The following is an 18,689-nucleotide window of genomic DNA, read 5'->3' on the forward strand; positions in this document are numbered from 1 at the left end:
GAGATCTTGCTTCCACGATCCGTGCGCACAACACCACACAGAACACTCCTAATCCAGTTTCTCCAAACGGACTTGGAACTCTACTCGACATTCACATAAATTCATCATTTTAGAGCCGTTCAAATTGCCTGCCTCTAGGGAACATCCATGCTGGAGAATGTGCTTGCGATTTCCCACGCCAACTCCCTCTTCCAGCTCGCTGAGGTGTGGTGTGGGCTCCACCTTCCCCCTCGCCGAATAAACGTAACGGCCAGGCTTCCCTGCGGGCGTGTTACTGCACAGAGAGTACACGCAGAGCTGTGCCCAGGCTTGGAGCCCGGCGAAGACGAGCGGCTACGTTTGGCTAGTTCTCCAAGTTTACTTCATCATTTAAAATATTGGATTAAACACACGCCCTGGTGTGAGCAGCCCTTGATCCCCGCAGGGCGCTCCGTCCGTGTGCATATGGGCCCATCTCGCCTGTGCGCACACGCGGTGTCGCGGTCCCCGTGGCCTCTGTTGCCGTGCTGGTGCGACCTTCGGGTGCTTAGGCAGGCCTCGGGAGAGGCCGCATGAAGCGGATTTCATTGCACTGTTAAGACAGAGAGCAGAGACACGAAAGCAGAAGGAGGCGGCTGCAGCCTTGTAGTACGCGGAGGCAAGAGGAAATCGTGAAGCACTATGTAAACTTTCTTGAATGGGGGTCAAGTTCACATTCAGCCAGCGTGGAAAGCAACAAAACACAAACAAAAAAAAGGGAGGAGAGGGGGGGAAAAGCATTGCCCTGCTCCCATTTTCTCTCCGCCGAAGCCGACCGTCTGGGGGCGGAGTGGGGGAGAGTCAGGGTAGTGCGGGCCCGGCGGGGGCAGCAGGCGCAGCGTCTGCCGGGGTGGGACCTCCCGACGCTTCCCTTCCTGCGGAGCCTGGGCTAGACTCGAGCCGAGAGGGGGAGGGGGAAGCAGGAGAAGGCGGGTGGGCGGCCGGCGGCGGCTCCCGGCTACCTGTTGCCTACGACACTGGCTCAGACGCCCGGGCATCCCCGGGGGCTCTTTCCTAGCTTCTTAAGGAACCTTTGATGAGTGAGTGCCAGAGCTCTGCTTTCCGCCCGCGGTCCCGCTTCCACCCGCTCATCGGGGGGTCGCGCCCGTTATGTTAATTCCTGGCAAAAGCGAGAGTGCGCGGTTGCGAGGCCAGGTAATCCGAAGTGACCCGGGAATTCCGCACACGACGCATCCGCCCAGCGCGTGGTGGAACTGGTGACCGCCGAGGCCGCGCGGCCGCTGGGGGAGGGAGGCCCCTAGGGTCCCAGCGATAGCTGCTGAACCGGGAGGAAGAGTTAGGGACCCTTCTCCCAGAACGGCTTGTATGCAGAGGGCTCCGGGGGCGTCCGGCTGCAGAGCTGGACCCGCCGTTACCCGAGGGGAATGGGGCAGCACCTCCTGCTACCTAGCAGCGGGGAGGTCCTGGGAGGGGAAAAAGGTTCGCGCAGTCCGGGCCAGAGGGCAGAGACCTGTTCTCGCCCCGGAGGTGGCAGGGTTTAACCCCGCCCCGCCCCCCCACCCTTTGAAAGACGAGGTTGGGTTTGGCGCAGGTCGAAATCAATTTCAGGACGAGGCGCGATTAAGCTATCCTCTTCCTGAAATTATTCTTTCAGAAGACGACAAGCGAAATTGTGACGAACACCCCTTTCTCCCACCCTTGGGATCCCGCGGGGAACGGTGTCTCCCCTCCCCCAGGACCTCTCGTTCGCCCACCCCCGATTAGCCCCAACCCTCCCGGACCAGATGGCTGGTCTTCCCAAGGTTTCCACCAGGGAGGTCCTCCCAGTCGGAGAGAGAATTCCGTTTCCAACCGAGACTCCTTTACCCTAAAGAGACCATTTGTGTATGCGAGTCGTTTGTAAATGTCTCCTCGTAGAAAAACTGAAAGTAGAAAGAAAGGAAGCAATTTCTGAGCAGATGTCTGACCACCCCTTCTCGAACACTCACAGCATCAGGTTACAGGGTCCTGGGAGCCCCCACCCACATTCTGCGGCCCCACACGGATGGACCCACAGTCCTTCCGCTCCAGCTTGTGCGCGACCCTTGAACGCCCTCCGGCACCCCTGGACCCCATCTCCCTGCACGTCCGGGCCTCAGGAGGCGGGGAGGGTAGCGACGCAACACAATGATATAGGGATAAATATTAAGCCGTGACATTGACGTGCCCGGCGCCTCCCCTCCCCCGCGCTCCCGGCACACTCTGGGCTGCTTGGCACGCCCCCTCCCGTTCCACTGCGTCCCGCGCCGCTCGCTCTTCCCCGAGGGGCCCCTGCAACCTCTCCGCGCGAAGACGGCTTCAGCCCTGCAGGGAAAGAAAAGTAACTTCGCTTTTCTCGGAGGAACCAGGAAGGATTAAGCGGCTTGGGAGAGGGCAGGAGCGCGCGGAGGGTAGCGATGGAGGCTTCGTAAAGGAGGAGGAGGGGAGTCTGGAGGAACCCCGAGGAAGGCTTCTGGGCTGTCTGATTGCACTTTCTTCTTATCCTCCCGTCTCCTCCTTTAGGTGCAATGATTCTGGACTGAGACGCGCTTGGGCAGAGGCTATGTAATCGTCTCTGTCTGTGCTGAGGACTTCGCTTCGGGGAGGGAAGAGGAGGGATCGGCTCGCTCCTCAGGCGGCTGCAGCAGCGACTCTGCAGGCGGAGTTTCGCGGCGGCGGCACCAGAGTTACGCCAGCCCCGCGGGGAGGTCGCTCCATCCAGCCTCCGCACCCCCGAGAACCCCAGCGCCCGAGCGACTGAGCCGGCGGGGAGCAAGGAAAGCTAGACCAATCTCCGGGGAGCCCCGGAGTAGGCTAGCGGCGGCCGCCAGCTAGTTGAGCGCACCCCCCGCCCGCCCCAGCGGCGACGCGCCGGGCGGCGTCCAGGCGGCATGGAGAAGGACGGCCTGTGCCGCGCTGACCAGCAGTACGAATGCGTGGCGGAGATCGGGGAGGGCGCCTATGGGAAGGTGTTCAAGGCCCGCGACTTGAAGAACGGAGGCCGTTTCGTGGCGTTGAAGCGCGTGCGGGTGCAGACGGGCGAGGAGGGCATGCCGCTCTCTACCATCCGCGAGGTGGCGGTGCTGAGGCACCTGGAGACCTTCGAGCACCCCAACGTGGTCAGGTGAGCCAGGGAGCTGCGCCCTTGCCGTCTGGGGCCGCGCGCGCAGGGAGAGCCGAGCCGGGAATCCTCAGGCCCAGAAAGGTGTGGGGCAGAGGGCGACTGGGGAGGTCCTGCGCGACCTGTTGATCTTACTGAGTGAGAGTTAAGTTTTGTCGACAGAGCCGCGAGCCAGAGCCGGTGACCTTGCCACACAAGCGAGCCGAAAGACAAGTCAAAAAACATGACCTGCGCAGGCTTCCCTGCAGCTGTGCAACTTAGAAGCGTTTTCTCCCTGCCCTCCCTGGAGGAGGGTCCGGGGGAGGTGGGTGCGTTTTAGGGACAGGATAAGCCAACCTGAGACATGCCCCGCTAGCTCCCGCATATTTTTACCGGCCATGCCGTTGGGGAATTTTTGAAAGACCTAGTAGGTGAGACTGGAGAATGAGGATGCTGTGTGGTAATCAGTGGGAACTTTATGGGTGGAGCCTAGTGTAAATCAGGTTAAGAAGATACAGAAACATCATAATATTTTTACCAGTCATACTCTCAGTTTCTCTTTATTAAAGTTGCGTAATAAGAATGACTCCTGGTGGTCTAAGGAGTTAGAGTACTGATGCCTAATTTCAAACAGCGTCATAAAAATTTCTTCCAAAACTGTTATCCCTGTGTCTGTTTTACTTTGTATCTCTGGGCGGACATACTCTTTAGACTAATTCTCCAAAGGGTTAAATGTGAGTCCAAGATGTGGGATGGTTAGATCATAAATGTTCTGCCCATGCTTTTCCCAGATGGGTTGTGCGAGTGAGTGGGGAGACAGCAGTTCTTACTCTCTCCTGCGTGGTAATCAATATTAAATGAAAATGTGTGACTTAGGATAATGGTGTTTTCTTAGTGATCCTGGAATTTCCCCATTGCGTGGTTGACATTGGTTGTGTCATCCTTTTCCTTTTTAAACAGAGATGCATAGCTTTACATTGAAAAGGAATGCCTTCTACAAATTGGGTTGTACAAAAACTTCTACAAATTGGGTTGTGATTTTACCTTTCTCGATCTTGAGAAAATGTGTAGCAGAAAGATCTTTTTTCTCATCCATTTAGGGTTTCTGTTCAACAAATACATGCCTACTGTGTGCGCTGAGGATGAAATTATGTAAATAAGCACAGCTAAATATTTTTGTAAAAAGTCAAACAATTTAACATTAGTCATCAAAGTGGAGAGACCCAAGACTGACCTTTGAAATACCAAACTCTCTACAGACTTAGAGAGACCAAGTAGCTACAGAATCTTCCTCTGAGGTTTTAACTTGTCTCCTCTTTTCCCAGGCTGGTGATTTGTGCGGTGCTTTGTTCTCAACGCAGTTTAGATTGAAGCTAGAAAGCATCAGAGAATCATAAATACATAAATAAGGCAATAAATGGTTATGAAGTTAGAACCGCATTATACCTCTGCTTTAGCTAGTGAAGGAAGGACAAAAGATACTGAGATTGCGAAAATGAGTGTTTTGGAAGATGAGATTATATATAAAAAAGCTATAGATGACTTTTTTAGTGTGTATTTTCTTTGTTAAAAACAACAAAATCCCTTTTGGGGGCTCTTTGTGATATTGGAGGGAAAAGGGGAGGGTACATTTAGCCCCCTATAACTCAGTTGTCATCCCAGAGGAATCACCTGAATACATATCGAAGGATGAATTCCACCACTACAATTTTAAGACGAAAAGTTCTTGTTTTATTTTGTCTGTTACCTATGGAGTTTCCAATTAAGGGTCATTATCATGTGTATGAATGAATAATGTCCCTCCAACACAGAGGTACTACGGAGGCACCCCTGTATAACACTATTGTTTACAGAGCTCACGCCATTCTTATAACAGAGGCACACTTTCTGCCATTGTGCTTGTAGATTTTGTCTGATCCATCCTATTCTCTTGATTTATCCTCCTGAGATTGATGTGTTTCTAGACGTTTCTAACTGACCCATGACTTGGATTCTGTACTGTGAATTCCAGGAGGATATACTTATGAACTGAAGACAAAGGCATTGTTTTCTGAAGTTATTTTACATGTTTACTGGCACCTTTTACATGATGGCACCTACCTGTTAAAGTTGTGAGAATAAAATGAGATGATGTATGTGAAAGCACTTTGTAAATGTAAAAGTACTTGAGATATCTAAAGGATTGTTTGCATTTCAGCAGATTAGTGGGTCTCTTGCCATGGAGCAACTTCGCAGGGGGGAGTCAACTCACCTGACCTTTTTTGTAGAACAAATCGTATTCAAACCCAGACATTACAGGTTCTGGAACCAAGAAGGTACTTGAGGATAATTAGCCTGTAGGATGTCAGAAACGACTGTCAGTCACCGAGCCATGAAATTCAGTGTTACTTGAGGAAATTATTGATGATGTCACCCTCATGAGCTACAGATCTTCATTCCCTTTTTGTTTCCTTCCTATTTCTTCTCTTTTGCCTCTGTCTTGGAACAACCATTGGTCCCTATGACTTGCTTGACCAGACTAAGAATTCTGGATTTTAGAGGTTGCTAATACTTGCTCAGACAGGGTCAGGAAATAAGGATAGTTGACAGCAATTTTTTTCTTTCCAAGGGAGAGTTGTCAAAGTTGGGTCCCCAAACCTGTGATTTATTATTGCCCCTAGGATTAGTTTTACAGTCTTAAGCCTAGTTCTTTAATGGTTTCTTAAAAGGGCAGATGCTTTTGTAAGTACCTTCAAGTCGTAAGTAATTGATCATAATTATAGGCCCTCCCCACAGATAGTTAAGCCTCTAAACTAACAGGAGCATAATACACATATTAGTTTTTTCAAAAGTTTAAGATTCAATTTTGGTGGATTTGCCAGAAAAGCTGACTTGTTATTGCTGGCACTGGTACTGCCTGCATGCACAGGGATAATGACTTGAAATTCTTGCTTACCTGCACTTGATGTATCCCAGGCCCTCACTTGATCAGCCAGTCAGTGTGTGGGAAGTAAATTTACTCTTTTTTTACATTTGGTAATCCCAAATCCTGGAACCTTTGCCAGAATAAGACTTCACTGTGAACCTGTGTTGGAGTTTCTGCACTGCACAAATGGATCCTGTTTTAACAGCCTGAACTAAAAACAAGAGATAACATAATAGCATGTTTTGTCAGCAGTCAGTTCATTCACCAAATATTTACTGAGGGTCTACTATGTGCCAGACTCTTCTAGAAGTTGGGGATATAGCAATGAACAAGCCTGGAAAAGTCTCTGCACTTGTAGAACTTGCCTTGTAATGAGATGAGCAGTTCTTTCTTCTCTTTAAAAATGTACTCATCTTTATTTTAATTGCCTTGTTTTGTTATACTTAACCAGTTTTATAGAACAGATATTTCCGATAATCCGGTTACCAGGAATTTCCTGATTGAGTAGGCAACATAACCAAAAGGCTAATCAGAATCAAGTGCCTTTTGAAGATTAAATTTTACCTTGGGGACATAGGGATTGATCTATATGAGATACTGACACATAGCTAATATAAGTGAACATTTGAGCTCCATTTATTCAAAAAGGATTTAGGAAGGGCATGTGCTTTAAAAACCATGGGGGCTAGGTGCTGGGAAAGATACCTGGGTAAGTCACACCTGGCTACTCCTGAAGCAGTTCTTCCCATGTTTGAAGGAATAAGATGATCACCATAACCCTGATACATGACTGGCTCATGTGCTGTAAAAAAGATACAAGCAAGTGCTTACCTGTATTGTCTCTAGGGATTAAATTTGTTAGTGTAACAGTGAAAGCAATTCAAATTCAAGTATTGGCTCTGGAAACTAAAAGTTATTACTATCAGTGAATAAACTTGTGATGTTTAAATATTATAATTAGAATATTTAGTCACTGCTTTAAAAACAAAACAAAACAAAAAAACCAAAGAAAAGGCTGTAAAGCTTAATGATTATTCAAGGAGAGTTTTCTAATTTTCTCTCTCTTTTAAAGCTCTTAGTAATATATAGCATAAAAGGTGAGTAAAAATATGATTTTCTCTAGAAAACCTAATTGTTAACAGGGTGAAGGAAACATTACATATTTGACTCTGTAAAGCCGGGTCTTCAATTGGATTCGTTCATGAGAATCCTTCTGAATAAAATTGCTATTTGTGTGGTTGAATAATACATTTACTAGGGCTTTTTTCAATAAAAGCAGGAAAAGCAGGAATTTAATTCTCCTTTTAAATATCAGTATGTTAAAAGTATGTTTCTTCTTTCTGTCTCTGAGAGTTCCTTGAAAAGTTTCTAATTTATCAAGGTTGTTTAGTAAATAAACATTTTCACAGTGGTATTCTGCTCATTTTTTGTTTCTGCAGAAGAACTTGATAATGCTGAATTTTTGACATTGCAGTTACATCCCTTTTATACAACTACTATCAACATAGAATTATTAGAATCTCTCTGTGGAATCAAGGACAAAAAAGGTCTATAAGAGGAAAACTTGTATAAACTTGAATATCTTTGGGGATATTTTCCTATGTTTAAGACATGGGTAAATGAATATTTATGCAAATAGGTTCCTATTAAAAATAAATTATTTCTTTTTTAGAAAAGCAAATGCCTCACTATTAATGATTTCTTAGGAAAGTTTTTTAAGAAGGAAACACACCATACGTACAGCCTATCATTGTAAAACCATGGATATTAGGGTTGGAAGACACTCTGGAGGTCAAGCTACTTGTCTATCATGCCATTTTAAAGTTATTGACTTGTTCTTAAAACTAAGTAGCAATTTTTGTTTGTTTGTTTGATGAAAGCAGTTAAATCAGGTGAGTACATTTCTAGTTTGGAAAAAATAAACTATATGTAGACAAAAGTGACAGTTTGCCAGGAATAAATGACATAACAATAAGTAACAATTCAGGAAATTCCTGAATTCTGCAATATGCCATACTGAAGTTATCCCTACAAAAGTATTATTCCAGTAAATTCTCCTTTTAAGGAAGTTGTGCTATAATGATGATAATTTAAATTAATTATAGTAATTTAAAATAGCTATAGTTAAATGATAATACAGGTAAATAATATAGGTAATTCATTAATAATATTGAATTCATTTTAGACAAAGAGGAATAGGAAAAATTGAAATGCTTAGTACTTGTCTGATGAATGGAATATTGCATAATGTGACTCTGGCACATGATATAACATTCTGGTTAATGAAATAAACATAATACTTAAAAATTAGATGGCATAACAACCATCAGACACATAAGCAAATATGTGTTTCACATGCCTCCTGAGGAACTAATCACACTGTTGCTTTCTCTTGAGGTTCAGAGGAGTGCTCTGTCTTCATAGGAAGTAAATTAATTCCGAGCTTCTTGATGTAACAGAACACAGCAGAGATGAAATCTGGGTGTCAGCGAATTGCTAACAGGAGAAGGTAGTGTGTATGATGTTGGGCTTTGTCCAAGATCCAGGAGGCACACTGAAAACGCACCAGTGGTTGATAACAAGCATTCTTACATGAAGGTCACCATTTGAATGATGATCCATAGATGCTAGGTTTGGTGGAGCAGGCAGGCCAGCAGTCAGAGAGAAGATTTTTCCAAGAGCTGCTAGGTAGTTGTCTTGAATATCACCAGTTTGCTGCCATACCTGATTTTCATTTTACCAGCTGCACATGTAGCTGCTCTTGCTTGAAAGGTGAACCGGCGGGGACCGTAAGGCATGAGGCAGGAATCTGTGCAAGTGCACATTGGTAGTCTGGAAGTCCATTTGAGTCAGGATTGTTATGAAACATTTTTGACCATCTCATTTGTCTATAGTAGTTTGCTGAAATTTGGACATCTACTGGCTTTGTAATTTAAGTAGCTTTTAAATTATTCCTATTCTCTGGCCTTCCTAAAGGATTTAGTTCAGTAGAATTAGAATCACAGCATAGGATTTTTTTAATTGTAAGAAGTCTTAGATTTAACCTAGTCCAACTCCCTTTGATCTGTTTAATAATAATAAAATTTGAGTTGTTTTATGAATGCAAAAAATTATCAGATTATTAGTGAACAGTTTTAGTCTGTGATTATATGCATTATAGATATAAACTGATTGAGGATGGCTAAGATTCAGACAGAGGTTTATATTAAACATTAGCAGGACAGGATGACTGATGGTCATTGCAAATACCAGAAAAAAAAAAATCCCTTGAGATGTAAAAGTATTTTCAGTTTAGTGACTTTATGTTTGTTGACTTGAGGACCAGGATTGTGTATTTTATATCCATAAATAACAAGGTGTCCATAGCCATTAGTTAACCCGTATATGTTTCCTGATTGATTGAATTAATTAAGTCGAATAAATTAAATTTTAAACCCCTTAGATGAGCACTTTTCATCCTTTTAGAGTTGTATACCGCATTAGCAAGTATCTTGGACTGTTGACATTGAGAGATCTGTGGATATTAACTGTAAGGCATACATACATGAAGTCTATTTAGTAGGAGTCGTCAAATACTTATTCATATTTAAACTTTTACTGACTACCCATTTTTTATCTTCAGTATTGTACTAGCTTCGGCTTTGACAGGATATTCTCATGTTCTTCCTCTGAATTTGTTAATGTGTATCCTACAGATAAATGAACTACTCCATTTGCCCTAATGGACTTCTTGCCATCCACGTCTGTAACTTTAATTTGAACAGATCTCTGAATGTGCACTTGGTGCCTCTCCTGCACCACTCTCCACCTGTTGAAATTCTGCTTATCCTTCAGGGCCAACCTCAAACGTCACTTTCTTTTTTCTGTATTCCTTAATACCTCGATTTGGATAACATTTCTGCTTCCTTTGAGTCCTGGTAACTTTGGACCTCCTTTATGGCACTTAGCATATATCTGCCACCTTATATTATTTCTGTTAGGTAAGATGGAATGTTAACTCCCTTGACAGACCTCTTCTGACTCTCTACTCTTTCACACCCCATTTGTAAGCTCTTTAAGGCAGAGAGTGTCTTGTGATCATGTCCGTTTATACCCTATATCCAGTGAATATAAGGTGCATATGTAACAAGTAAGTGAAATCATTGAAAAGGGGTCCAGTTATAAAGGAGGACACTGTATGAATTATTTCTATCATGTGAAATAGTGTTAATACTACAGAGTGTCAAGGAGAGAGAATGGATCTGTATATTGGATTACACTTACTGGGTTTCCTGGGAAATAATTTAGGAAATGCTGAAAAAAGGAAGTTTCATTTTTGTTTTACTCCGATCTATACAGTTTATATGAAAGTGAGTTTTGAAGTTTAAGTAATTCATTCTTATAGTTAACTGTGCAACCTTGGACTTAATTTATATACTGCAAAGAAGACATTAACATTAGGAAATGAGCATACATTCAGCACAAGCTGAAAATGATTTGAACATTTCAAATGTAAGAAAGTAAGGTATTATAAATACATTTTGATCAGTTGCTTGAATTCTTTTATTTTTCCCATTAATTTTAATTTCTTTGGCTTTCAATAGTGGAAAACCTGTTAGAGCAGAATTAGGTAAAACCTTCCTAATAATTTCTGTAAAAGATGATTCTGAATCTCATTTAAGCCTTGTCTTCTACTTCTATTCATAATTTGTGTACAGAGAATTTAGATTCCATCTTGACAAACTGGTAGGTTTAGTTAAGAAGTATTCTTCCAGTTTAAACTCATTCCAGTTTCTTAAGACACACATGGTTGGGGTGTGTGTGTGTGTGTGTGTATGTGTGTGTGCGCACGCGTGTGCATGCAGAACAGTGGAGTACAAGATTCTTGAAAGAAGGGACTGTGTTGTCTTGTTCCTTGCAGTATCCCAAGCATTTAGCATGATGTCTGGCGTCTTTTAACTCTGAATAAGTATTTGTGAATGACAGAATATTTGTCATTTATAAATTCAGAATTTAATTTTTTTTTAGTTAGAAATGAGTAATCATGTCTGAAAATACAGGTGAGGTCTCTAGCATTCACCAAGTATTTTTGAACATCTGCTATATTCAATGCTTTGTTAAATGGGATTAAGGCAGTAGTCACAAAAAGTGCATATGGAAATGTTTACCAAACAAATGGTATGAGGTCTGGAATTTGTTTCAAAATGGGGTAGAGATGCAATAAGAGTGGCCTATGAGTTGATCACTGTTGAAACTGTGGAGTTTTATTATACTAGTCTCTCTGCATTTATATATGTTTGAAATTTTCCATAATAGTAAGTTTTTTAAATTTTCCTGCTTATGGACTAGGAGTCAGAAAACTGATTCTTATCCTGATTCCTCTACTTATTATTTAATAGTTGTGTGACCTAGGGTAAATTCCTCATGTCTCTTGGCTGCCATATCCCCACAATAAAATAGGAATTACTACTACTCTTTAGACCTTAGTAGTTTACTCTGATCAAATGAAATTATGTACACAAAGATCCAATATTATACAAATATAAGGTATTATTAACAAAATGAATTCCTGCTCTCAAGTAGTTTATAATTTCCTGGAGGAAACTGACATGTACATAGATATCTGTATTACTGATTGGTAGCACTTTCCATTGCACCTCACATTGTGAAAGTATGAATGGAGCTAGGTATTTCTGAAAAGATGTGTATTGAGTTTATAATAATTAAAGTAAAATATAATATTTCATTTGGGTATTGGATATTGGTGTTGTGTTTACCCAGTGCTCTTTCCTGTTTATTAATGGGTTTATTGTGGGAGTGTCTGTGGACCAAATGCTCCTGAGAACACATTGTCAAAACTTGATGATTTCTTCTGTATTTCACTATTCAGATTAACCCAAAGAGGAGTTGGATTCTTTCCTTGTTCTTTCTCTTTCTTTCTTTTTTTTTTTTTTAATTTCAAAATCTCAAACAGGATTTTCATTTTATGTCACACATCGGAATTTCTGCTTGTTTATTTTCTGAGGCTGTTCCTATGGCGTGACTGCCTTATGACATTTAAAATTTTGTTTTGTATCCTCGGTTTAAATCATTAAGATTTCTGTTCACAGCAATGAAGCAGTTCTCTTTTAGGGGCACTAATCTTAGTGAATTTGCTTTCTTTTTATTTCTTTTGTTTCCTTTTATGGCAAAGTAATCTCATAATTTCTTTGGTAGAATTTCCTAATGATTAGGAAAAAAAACATTTATTTTCCTAAACTATTTTATTTTAGAAGGTACAAAGTATAAAGTTAGGAACATTAACACTCACACCTTTCCAGCAGCACAACAAGAAAAACAAAAGACCAAGCACAGTGGCTCACACCTGTAATTCTAGCACTTTGGGAGGCTAGGGCGGGAAGATCGCTTGAGCCTAGAAGTTAAGAGAGCAGCCTGGGCAACATAGGGAGACCCTGTCTCTACAAATAATAAGAACTTTTTCTGAAAAAAAGGTATCTTTGCGTTTCAAGGGTAGACTTTTAAGCTTTAGTTTAAAAGTTTAGTTTACTCAAACCAGTACATTTTAAAACTTTTTAGAAGAACTCAAGAGACTGAGTCATTTCAAGTTGGGAGTTTTAGCTGATATACATTTCAACCATGTAGAATCACTTTAAAAGTTATTAAATAACCTTGGGTAAAATGGGATATTTTCTTGTTGAGATATTTGTTTTTTGTTGACAGACCATGAGAACGCAGAACAGGATTTGGAGGAGCGTGGGCCTAGAGGGACTCCGCAGTGGCCAATCAATGAATGAAGTACATTTAAATAAAATAGAGTGTAGTGCTGCTTGAACTGGGAGACATAGGCTTTCTTTGAAATGACACTGTGTTGTTTTTTTTTTTTTTTTTTTTTTTTTTTTTTTTTTTTTTTTTTTATTTTTTTTTTTTTTTTTTTTTTGTTTTTTTTTTTTTTTTAGCGTAAAGACACAAAAGAAGAGTTGTAACATTCTGCTTATTCTTACAAATTATTTTAAGCCCATGGAACTTAATCAGTGGCTGTTTAAATTCTAGCTGATTAGACTAGAACTGATGCCGCTTGGGTTCTCAGCTAAAGTTTTGTGAAGGGAATAAGTCTATTTCACAGACATTACTCCTCAAGTGTTGACTGACCCAAAGTGATGGAACTGATTTCAAGGAGAGCTGTATGAATGTGACTGACTCGGTGGTACCAATCCAATCCTAGAAAAACTAGACTTTTGAGATGAGTCAAGAGAAGCATCTTTGTTTAAGAAAGATGGTATAGGTTTTTTTTTTCTTTTCTTTTTTTACTTTAGTTGATAAAAGTAAGAGGTGAATCGATCATTAGGCAAATAGAAAATGGTCTAGAGATGTATTTAATGTATTTATGTATCTGAAAGCACAACATGCTCATTAAAAGAAGGGAAGGAGGTGGCAGAAGATAAGCTAAGTTAAGGTAGCAGTGAGAGAGAAAATAGAAAAAACAGTAAGAGAACTTGGGATAGCGAGTAGATCTGAAGTTTCCTGATAAACTTCAAAATCTGAAACCTAGTGATCTGAAAGTATATGAAAATTCTGCCATATTTAGAAAGCCCTCAAACCAGTGCTTATGGAATGAGTAAACTCAGATTTTCATTCTTACAATTCTGCAAAAATAAAATGGCATTGCTGTCTGCTTTTTCTTGGGCACCTTATTTTAATCATTTTTGCATTGCTCAGTGTGACTAGCACTCAATTATCTGTTGAATATTTGTGTCGATTAATGTTGAATGTCAGCTTCCCATTAGAATATAAGCTCCCTGAGGGCAAGAATTTTTGTTTTGCTCACTGCATTATCTCCAGCATCCAGAACACTGCCTGGTAAATATCAGTTGAGTAAACGACTGACTGAATAAATAGTTAAGCCATGACTAAAGATTACTGTTTTCACAGTAACTTTATTGACAGTAAAAATGTAAATTAACACTACAATGTATTAGATATTTTATTTTTCTATTCACTCAGCATTGCATTTAAAACTCTTCAAAATTATATAGTCTCTAATAGGTAGTAAATTGGATTCTGACCTAGGAATTAGGAGTTATTTAATAATGTAATGATTGGCAAGTAGATTGGACACTGAGATATACCCTTTCTAAGCTAATTCTTCCACTACTGTTTTCATTAAATTATGAACATAATTTTATGCCAATATTAAGTGATATTTTAGTGATATTTTAAATCATATCAGTTTTTGCAGATTCAATTTACATGTTTTGATGGAAATTTTGAACATGGTTTAGGATTCTCTGGGCTGTGACTGTTCATTTTTGTTTTACGCTAAAATTAGTTATATTAAAATACGACTTCTGAAGAGTCATATTTTATCTTTCCCTAAAGAGCTTTATATAAATGGCCATAGCTGTCCTTACAAGTAGGGATGCCCATGTAATATGTATGTCATATTAAAATACTGACATACATTCCCCTAAAGAGCCTTGTATAAATGGCTATAGCTGCCTTTACAAGCAGTGAAGCCCAAGTGGCCAGTCCCATTATGAACCTTGTCCCATTACTCCTGTTTGGGGCTACCATTCCAAGCACCTTCCTCCTCTGCTTAGAATAGTTGATTGTGATCACATAATGGGTTGTGACATCACTGATAATACTAATATATTACATAGCAATAAACTAATTATATATATATAAATTTATATAACATATAGTAATAAAAGAATTAAGGAAAAGAAAGGGAAAGAAGGAAGGAAGAGAGGGTGTAATAGAATAGAAAAGAAAAAAAACTTGCGGTGTTCCCGGTGAATTGTCAGATATGTTGCAAGGAAGTTGCTAATAGAGTACCAAAGTTTGCAGGTGAGGAGAGTTATTTGCAGCTTTTTGTTTAAAATAATTATATTTTTCTATTAAAGCAATGTTTCTGGTTAATATTGCTATGTAGTAAATTACTCCAACATGTAGGGAGCTTAAAACAGCCATTGTCTTATATTCATGAATTTAGCAGGCAGGGAATTCAGACAGAGCACAGTGAGAATGGCATATCTCTGTTCCAAGATGTCTGGGACATCAGCTGGAAATGACTCAAAAACTGGGAGTTTGATTAATCTAGGTGTCTTCACTTTCAAGTCTGGTGGTTCATGCAAGTTGGTTGGCAAAGGCTGGAATCTGAGCTCGGGTGTTTGAGCAGAGCATCTATACTGACCTACACCAGGTGGCCTGGACTTCCATTCAGCATCAAAGCTTCAGAATAGTTGAATGTACATACATGTTGGCTCATGGCTCTAAAAGTTAGTGTCCCTGAGAACAAGCAGTGTACATTATGCCACATTTTGTTGTTTACATTTGAGTTCAAAGCCCCAGAGATTCAAGAGGTAGAGACATACACCACCTCTTAATGGAAGGAATATTAAATAATTTCCACTTCCCCACCCCCAGCTTTTTTGTAATCATGACATTAATACCAATACTAAATAGTATGAAAGGGCTTGTGGTAAAAAAGGCAAAGCTCCTGCCCCAACTATCCCTATTCCCAGTACTCAGATACAACTTCTTTTCACTGTCTGTTTTTGGTGCTTCGGTTTATGGTATCCATAAATTTAGATAATATGCTGTTGCTCTAGTTCTTGATATTTAAACCTCAGTAATATCTGTTGACTTTCTACTCTGAAAAATGAGAACTTAGCTTGTTAATACTACTGTGTATTTCCTTCACTTTCTGTGAGATAGGGATATTTTTATTTCATATAATAATTTCAAATAATATCCCTAAACTTCTATTTTTTTGTTCTTTCACTTTAGGCAGTATCTCTTAATTCTCCATTTAGTAAGAGGAGAATATTTTATCCCCCTAACCTTTCTTCCACTTATGTTCTCCCTTTAACATCACAATTTCTATCAGCTACTTTGCTAAAATTGTTTATTTGCATTCTGTTCCGCACTGCAACAGAGGCTTCCCTGTTTTTTCTAACAGTTGACCCTTGCAAGTTGAACACTGGTAAACAGTGCTTACATTCTTCTAATTATATATAGAGAGTTCAGTGCTAGGCCAGATACTCAGCCTATATGTTTCCTTCTCTCCAGGTTCAACATCATAACCCTATGAAGCGGATGGAGTCCTTCTTTCTTAAAAACAGACATCTAGATTCTCTTTTCTTATTCTGCATCACTTGTTTAAAATATGCCCTATTTTAGTGTACTTTGTATTCAGGCTATGACTTTCTTGTATCATTTTGTTTTCCTGGAGTTTCTAATTGCCTTTTTATTTTTTCTTGCCACGTTTGCCTTTATCACAAACTGTGTTCTCCAGAAATATTTTGTGTCTGCCTATGATGGGCTCCCCCCGACCATTTAATTTGCTGGGCATTCTGTAGAATCTTTCTAAGTGCAGATTTGCTTCGTTTTGTTTTTTTTTAATGACTTCTTCATAATTTGTTCTGTTCTCTTTGCAAGGTTCTTCTGTTAGATATTTGATCTTGCAGTTGGGATCTCTGTGTCTCTTCTTTTAATCTGCTTTCTAATCTCTTTTCTCTGTTTTTTGCTTTGTATTCTAAAAAAATCTCTGTATTATTTTCCAAATGTCTGCTGAATTTACTCTTGGTAATTAATATTTTTAACTTCAAAACATCATTTTTTGTTCTCCACTTGTTGGTTTTTAAAACATCCTCCTCTGGTTTTCTGTAATATTTCTTCGAATTGCTGTGAATTTTCTTAAAGACCTCCACATTATCTCTGTTTCTGTCAGTGTTTAGATTTTGGTTAACTTTTGTTTTCCTGTGGCTGGATTTTAAAATGCCTGGTGTATAATTTTTATACAGTAAAATACACCCATTTTAAGTGTGTGCTTTTTATGAGTTTTCACAAATTTATTCACCTACTAACCACCAGCACAATCAATATCTAAAATACTCCCATTATCCTATAGGGCCCTTTGCAGTAAATCTCCTCCCTCTACCAGGACCTCTGCCAATTTAATCTTCTTTCTGCCATTATAGGTTAGATTTGTCCTTTCTAGAGTTTCATATACACAGTATCAAAGAGTATTATGTTCTATTATATCTGGCTTTCATGGATAGTGTTTTTGAGATTCATTTATGTTGTTGACTGTTGTGAGTAGTTCATTTTCCATCATATAGATTTACCACAATTTGTTTATTGTTATTTGTTATTGTTCCCCTGCTGATGATCATTTCTGTTGTTTCCAGTTTGGGGTTGTTATGAATAATGCTGTTGTGAATATTTGTGTACAGGTCTTTGTATTGATATGACATATGCCTCCTTTGTATGGTAAATACCTATAGGTAGATTGCTGACTGGTATGGCAATTGTGTATTTAATTTTTAAGAAATTGTTAAACTTCTCCAGACTAGTTGTTCCATTTCCAGTGCCAGTGTATAAAGATTCCATTTGATTTGCATCCTCCTGAACACTTGGTATTGTCAATCTTTTTATTTTTAGTCATTATAGTGAGTGTGAACTAATAACACATTGTGGTTTTTATTTGCATTTACTTGATGACTAATGTTGTTGAATATCTTTTCATTTGGCTATTGACCATTCTGATACCTTCTGTTGGGAAGTTTCTGTTCAAATTGACCATTTTTAAAAATTGGGTTATCTTATTGTATTGTAAGAGTTCTTTATATATTCTGGAGCAGTCTTTTGTCAGCTACATGGATTGCAGATACTTTCTTCAGGTTTTTGGCTTGCCTTTTCATTTTCTTAATGCTTTATGTCAAACAGAATATTTTAATTTAACCTAAGTTCAATTCATCATTTTTTTCTTTGATAGTTTATGCTTTTTTGTATCCTACCTAATAAATATTTGTTTACCTCCAGAGCATATAGGATTTTTCCTATGTTTTCTTCTAGAATTTTATAGTTTTTGCTTCTAAGTTAGATCTGTGATGCATTCAAGTCAAGTCTTTGTGTGTGGCTTGAGGTAGGGGCTCAGGTTCATTTTTCCTCTATGGATATCCAGCTATTTCCGCACCATTTATTGAAAATACTATGCTTTCTTCGTTTTGAATTACTTTGGCAGTTTTGCTAAACATTAGTTGAGCATATACACTTGGGCCTATTTTTAGACTCTGTTCTTTTCCATTGATCTATATATCTATCCTTTTGCCAGTGTCATACTTTGATTACTGTAATGTATAGGTCTTAATCAGGTAGTATACATTTTCCAACTTTGTTCTTGTTTTTCAAAATTGTTGTTGCCCTTGTTCTTTTGTATTTTCATATAAATTTTAGAGTCAGCTTGTTAGTTAACACAAAAATTCTCCTGATATTTGATTGGGATAGCATTTAATCTCTGTTAATTAGGGCGAGGGCATAGATAATTGACACTGATTTCTGATCACGAACATGGTGTACCTCTTCATTTATTTAGGTCTTTAATTTCTCTCATCAGAGTTTTGTAGCTTTTAGTGTAATGCCTTTGCTTGCATTTTATTAAATTTATCTCTTTACATTTAATGTTTTTGGATGTTATTGTAAAAGGCATTGTTTTTTCTTTTTAAATGTTTATCATTGAGAGCTATAGTCTTTTTTGTATAGTGACCTTGTGTCTTGTGATCTAAAAAACTCCCTTATTTGGTAGCTTCTTTGTAAATTTTAGGGTTTTTTACATACACAGACACATCATCTGAGAGTAGACAGTTGTATTTTCCCATATATATATATATATATATATATATATATATATATATATATATATTA

The 18,689-nt window shown here is 39.5% G+C and overlaps 1 protein-coding gene across 2 annotated transcripts in view; it reads left to right on the forward strand.

Annotated features, from left to right (window-relative positions):
- Positions 1 to 2,247: 2,247 nt before the first annotated feature.
- Positions 2,248 to 18,689, forward strand: part of CDK6 (cyclin dependent kinase 6) — a 239,117-nt gene continuing 222,675 nt past the window's right edge. The window contains exons 1-2 of one of the 2 annotated variants that reach the window (XM_017870304.1): positions 2,249 to 2,338; positions 2,521 to 3,121. In XM_017870304.1, coding sequence (XP_017725793.1) covers positions 2,889 to 3,121 — 233 coding nt within the window. In that variant the 5' untranslated portion in view covers positions 2,249 to 2,338; positions 2,521 to 2,888. Of the gene's footprint in view, positions 3,122 to 18,689 lie in introns of both variants that reach the window. The other variant, XM_017870303.1, reaches the window with a different exon arrangement.

This window comes from Rhinopithecus bieti, unplaced genomic scaffold, assembly GCF_001698545.2.
Source record: "Rhinopithecus bieti isolate Rb0 unplaced genomic scaffold, ASM169854v2 scaffold_5191, whole genome shotgun sequence".
NCBI classification, from domain to species: Eukaryota; Metazoa; Chordata; class Mammalia; order Primates; family Cercopithecidae; genus Rhinopithecus; species Rhinopithecus bieti.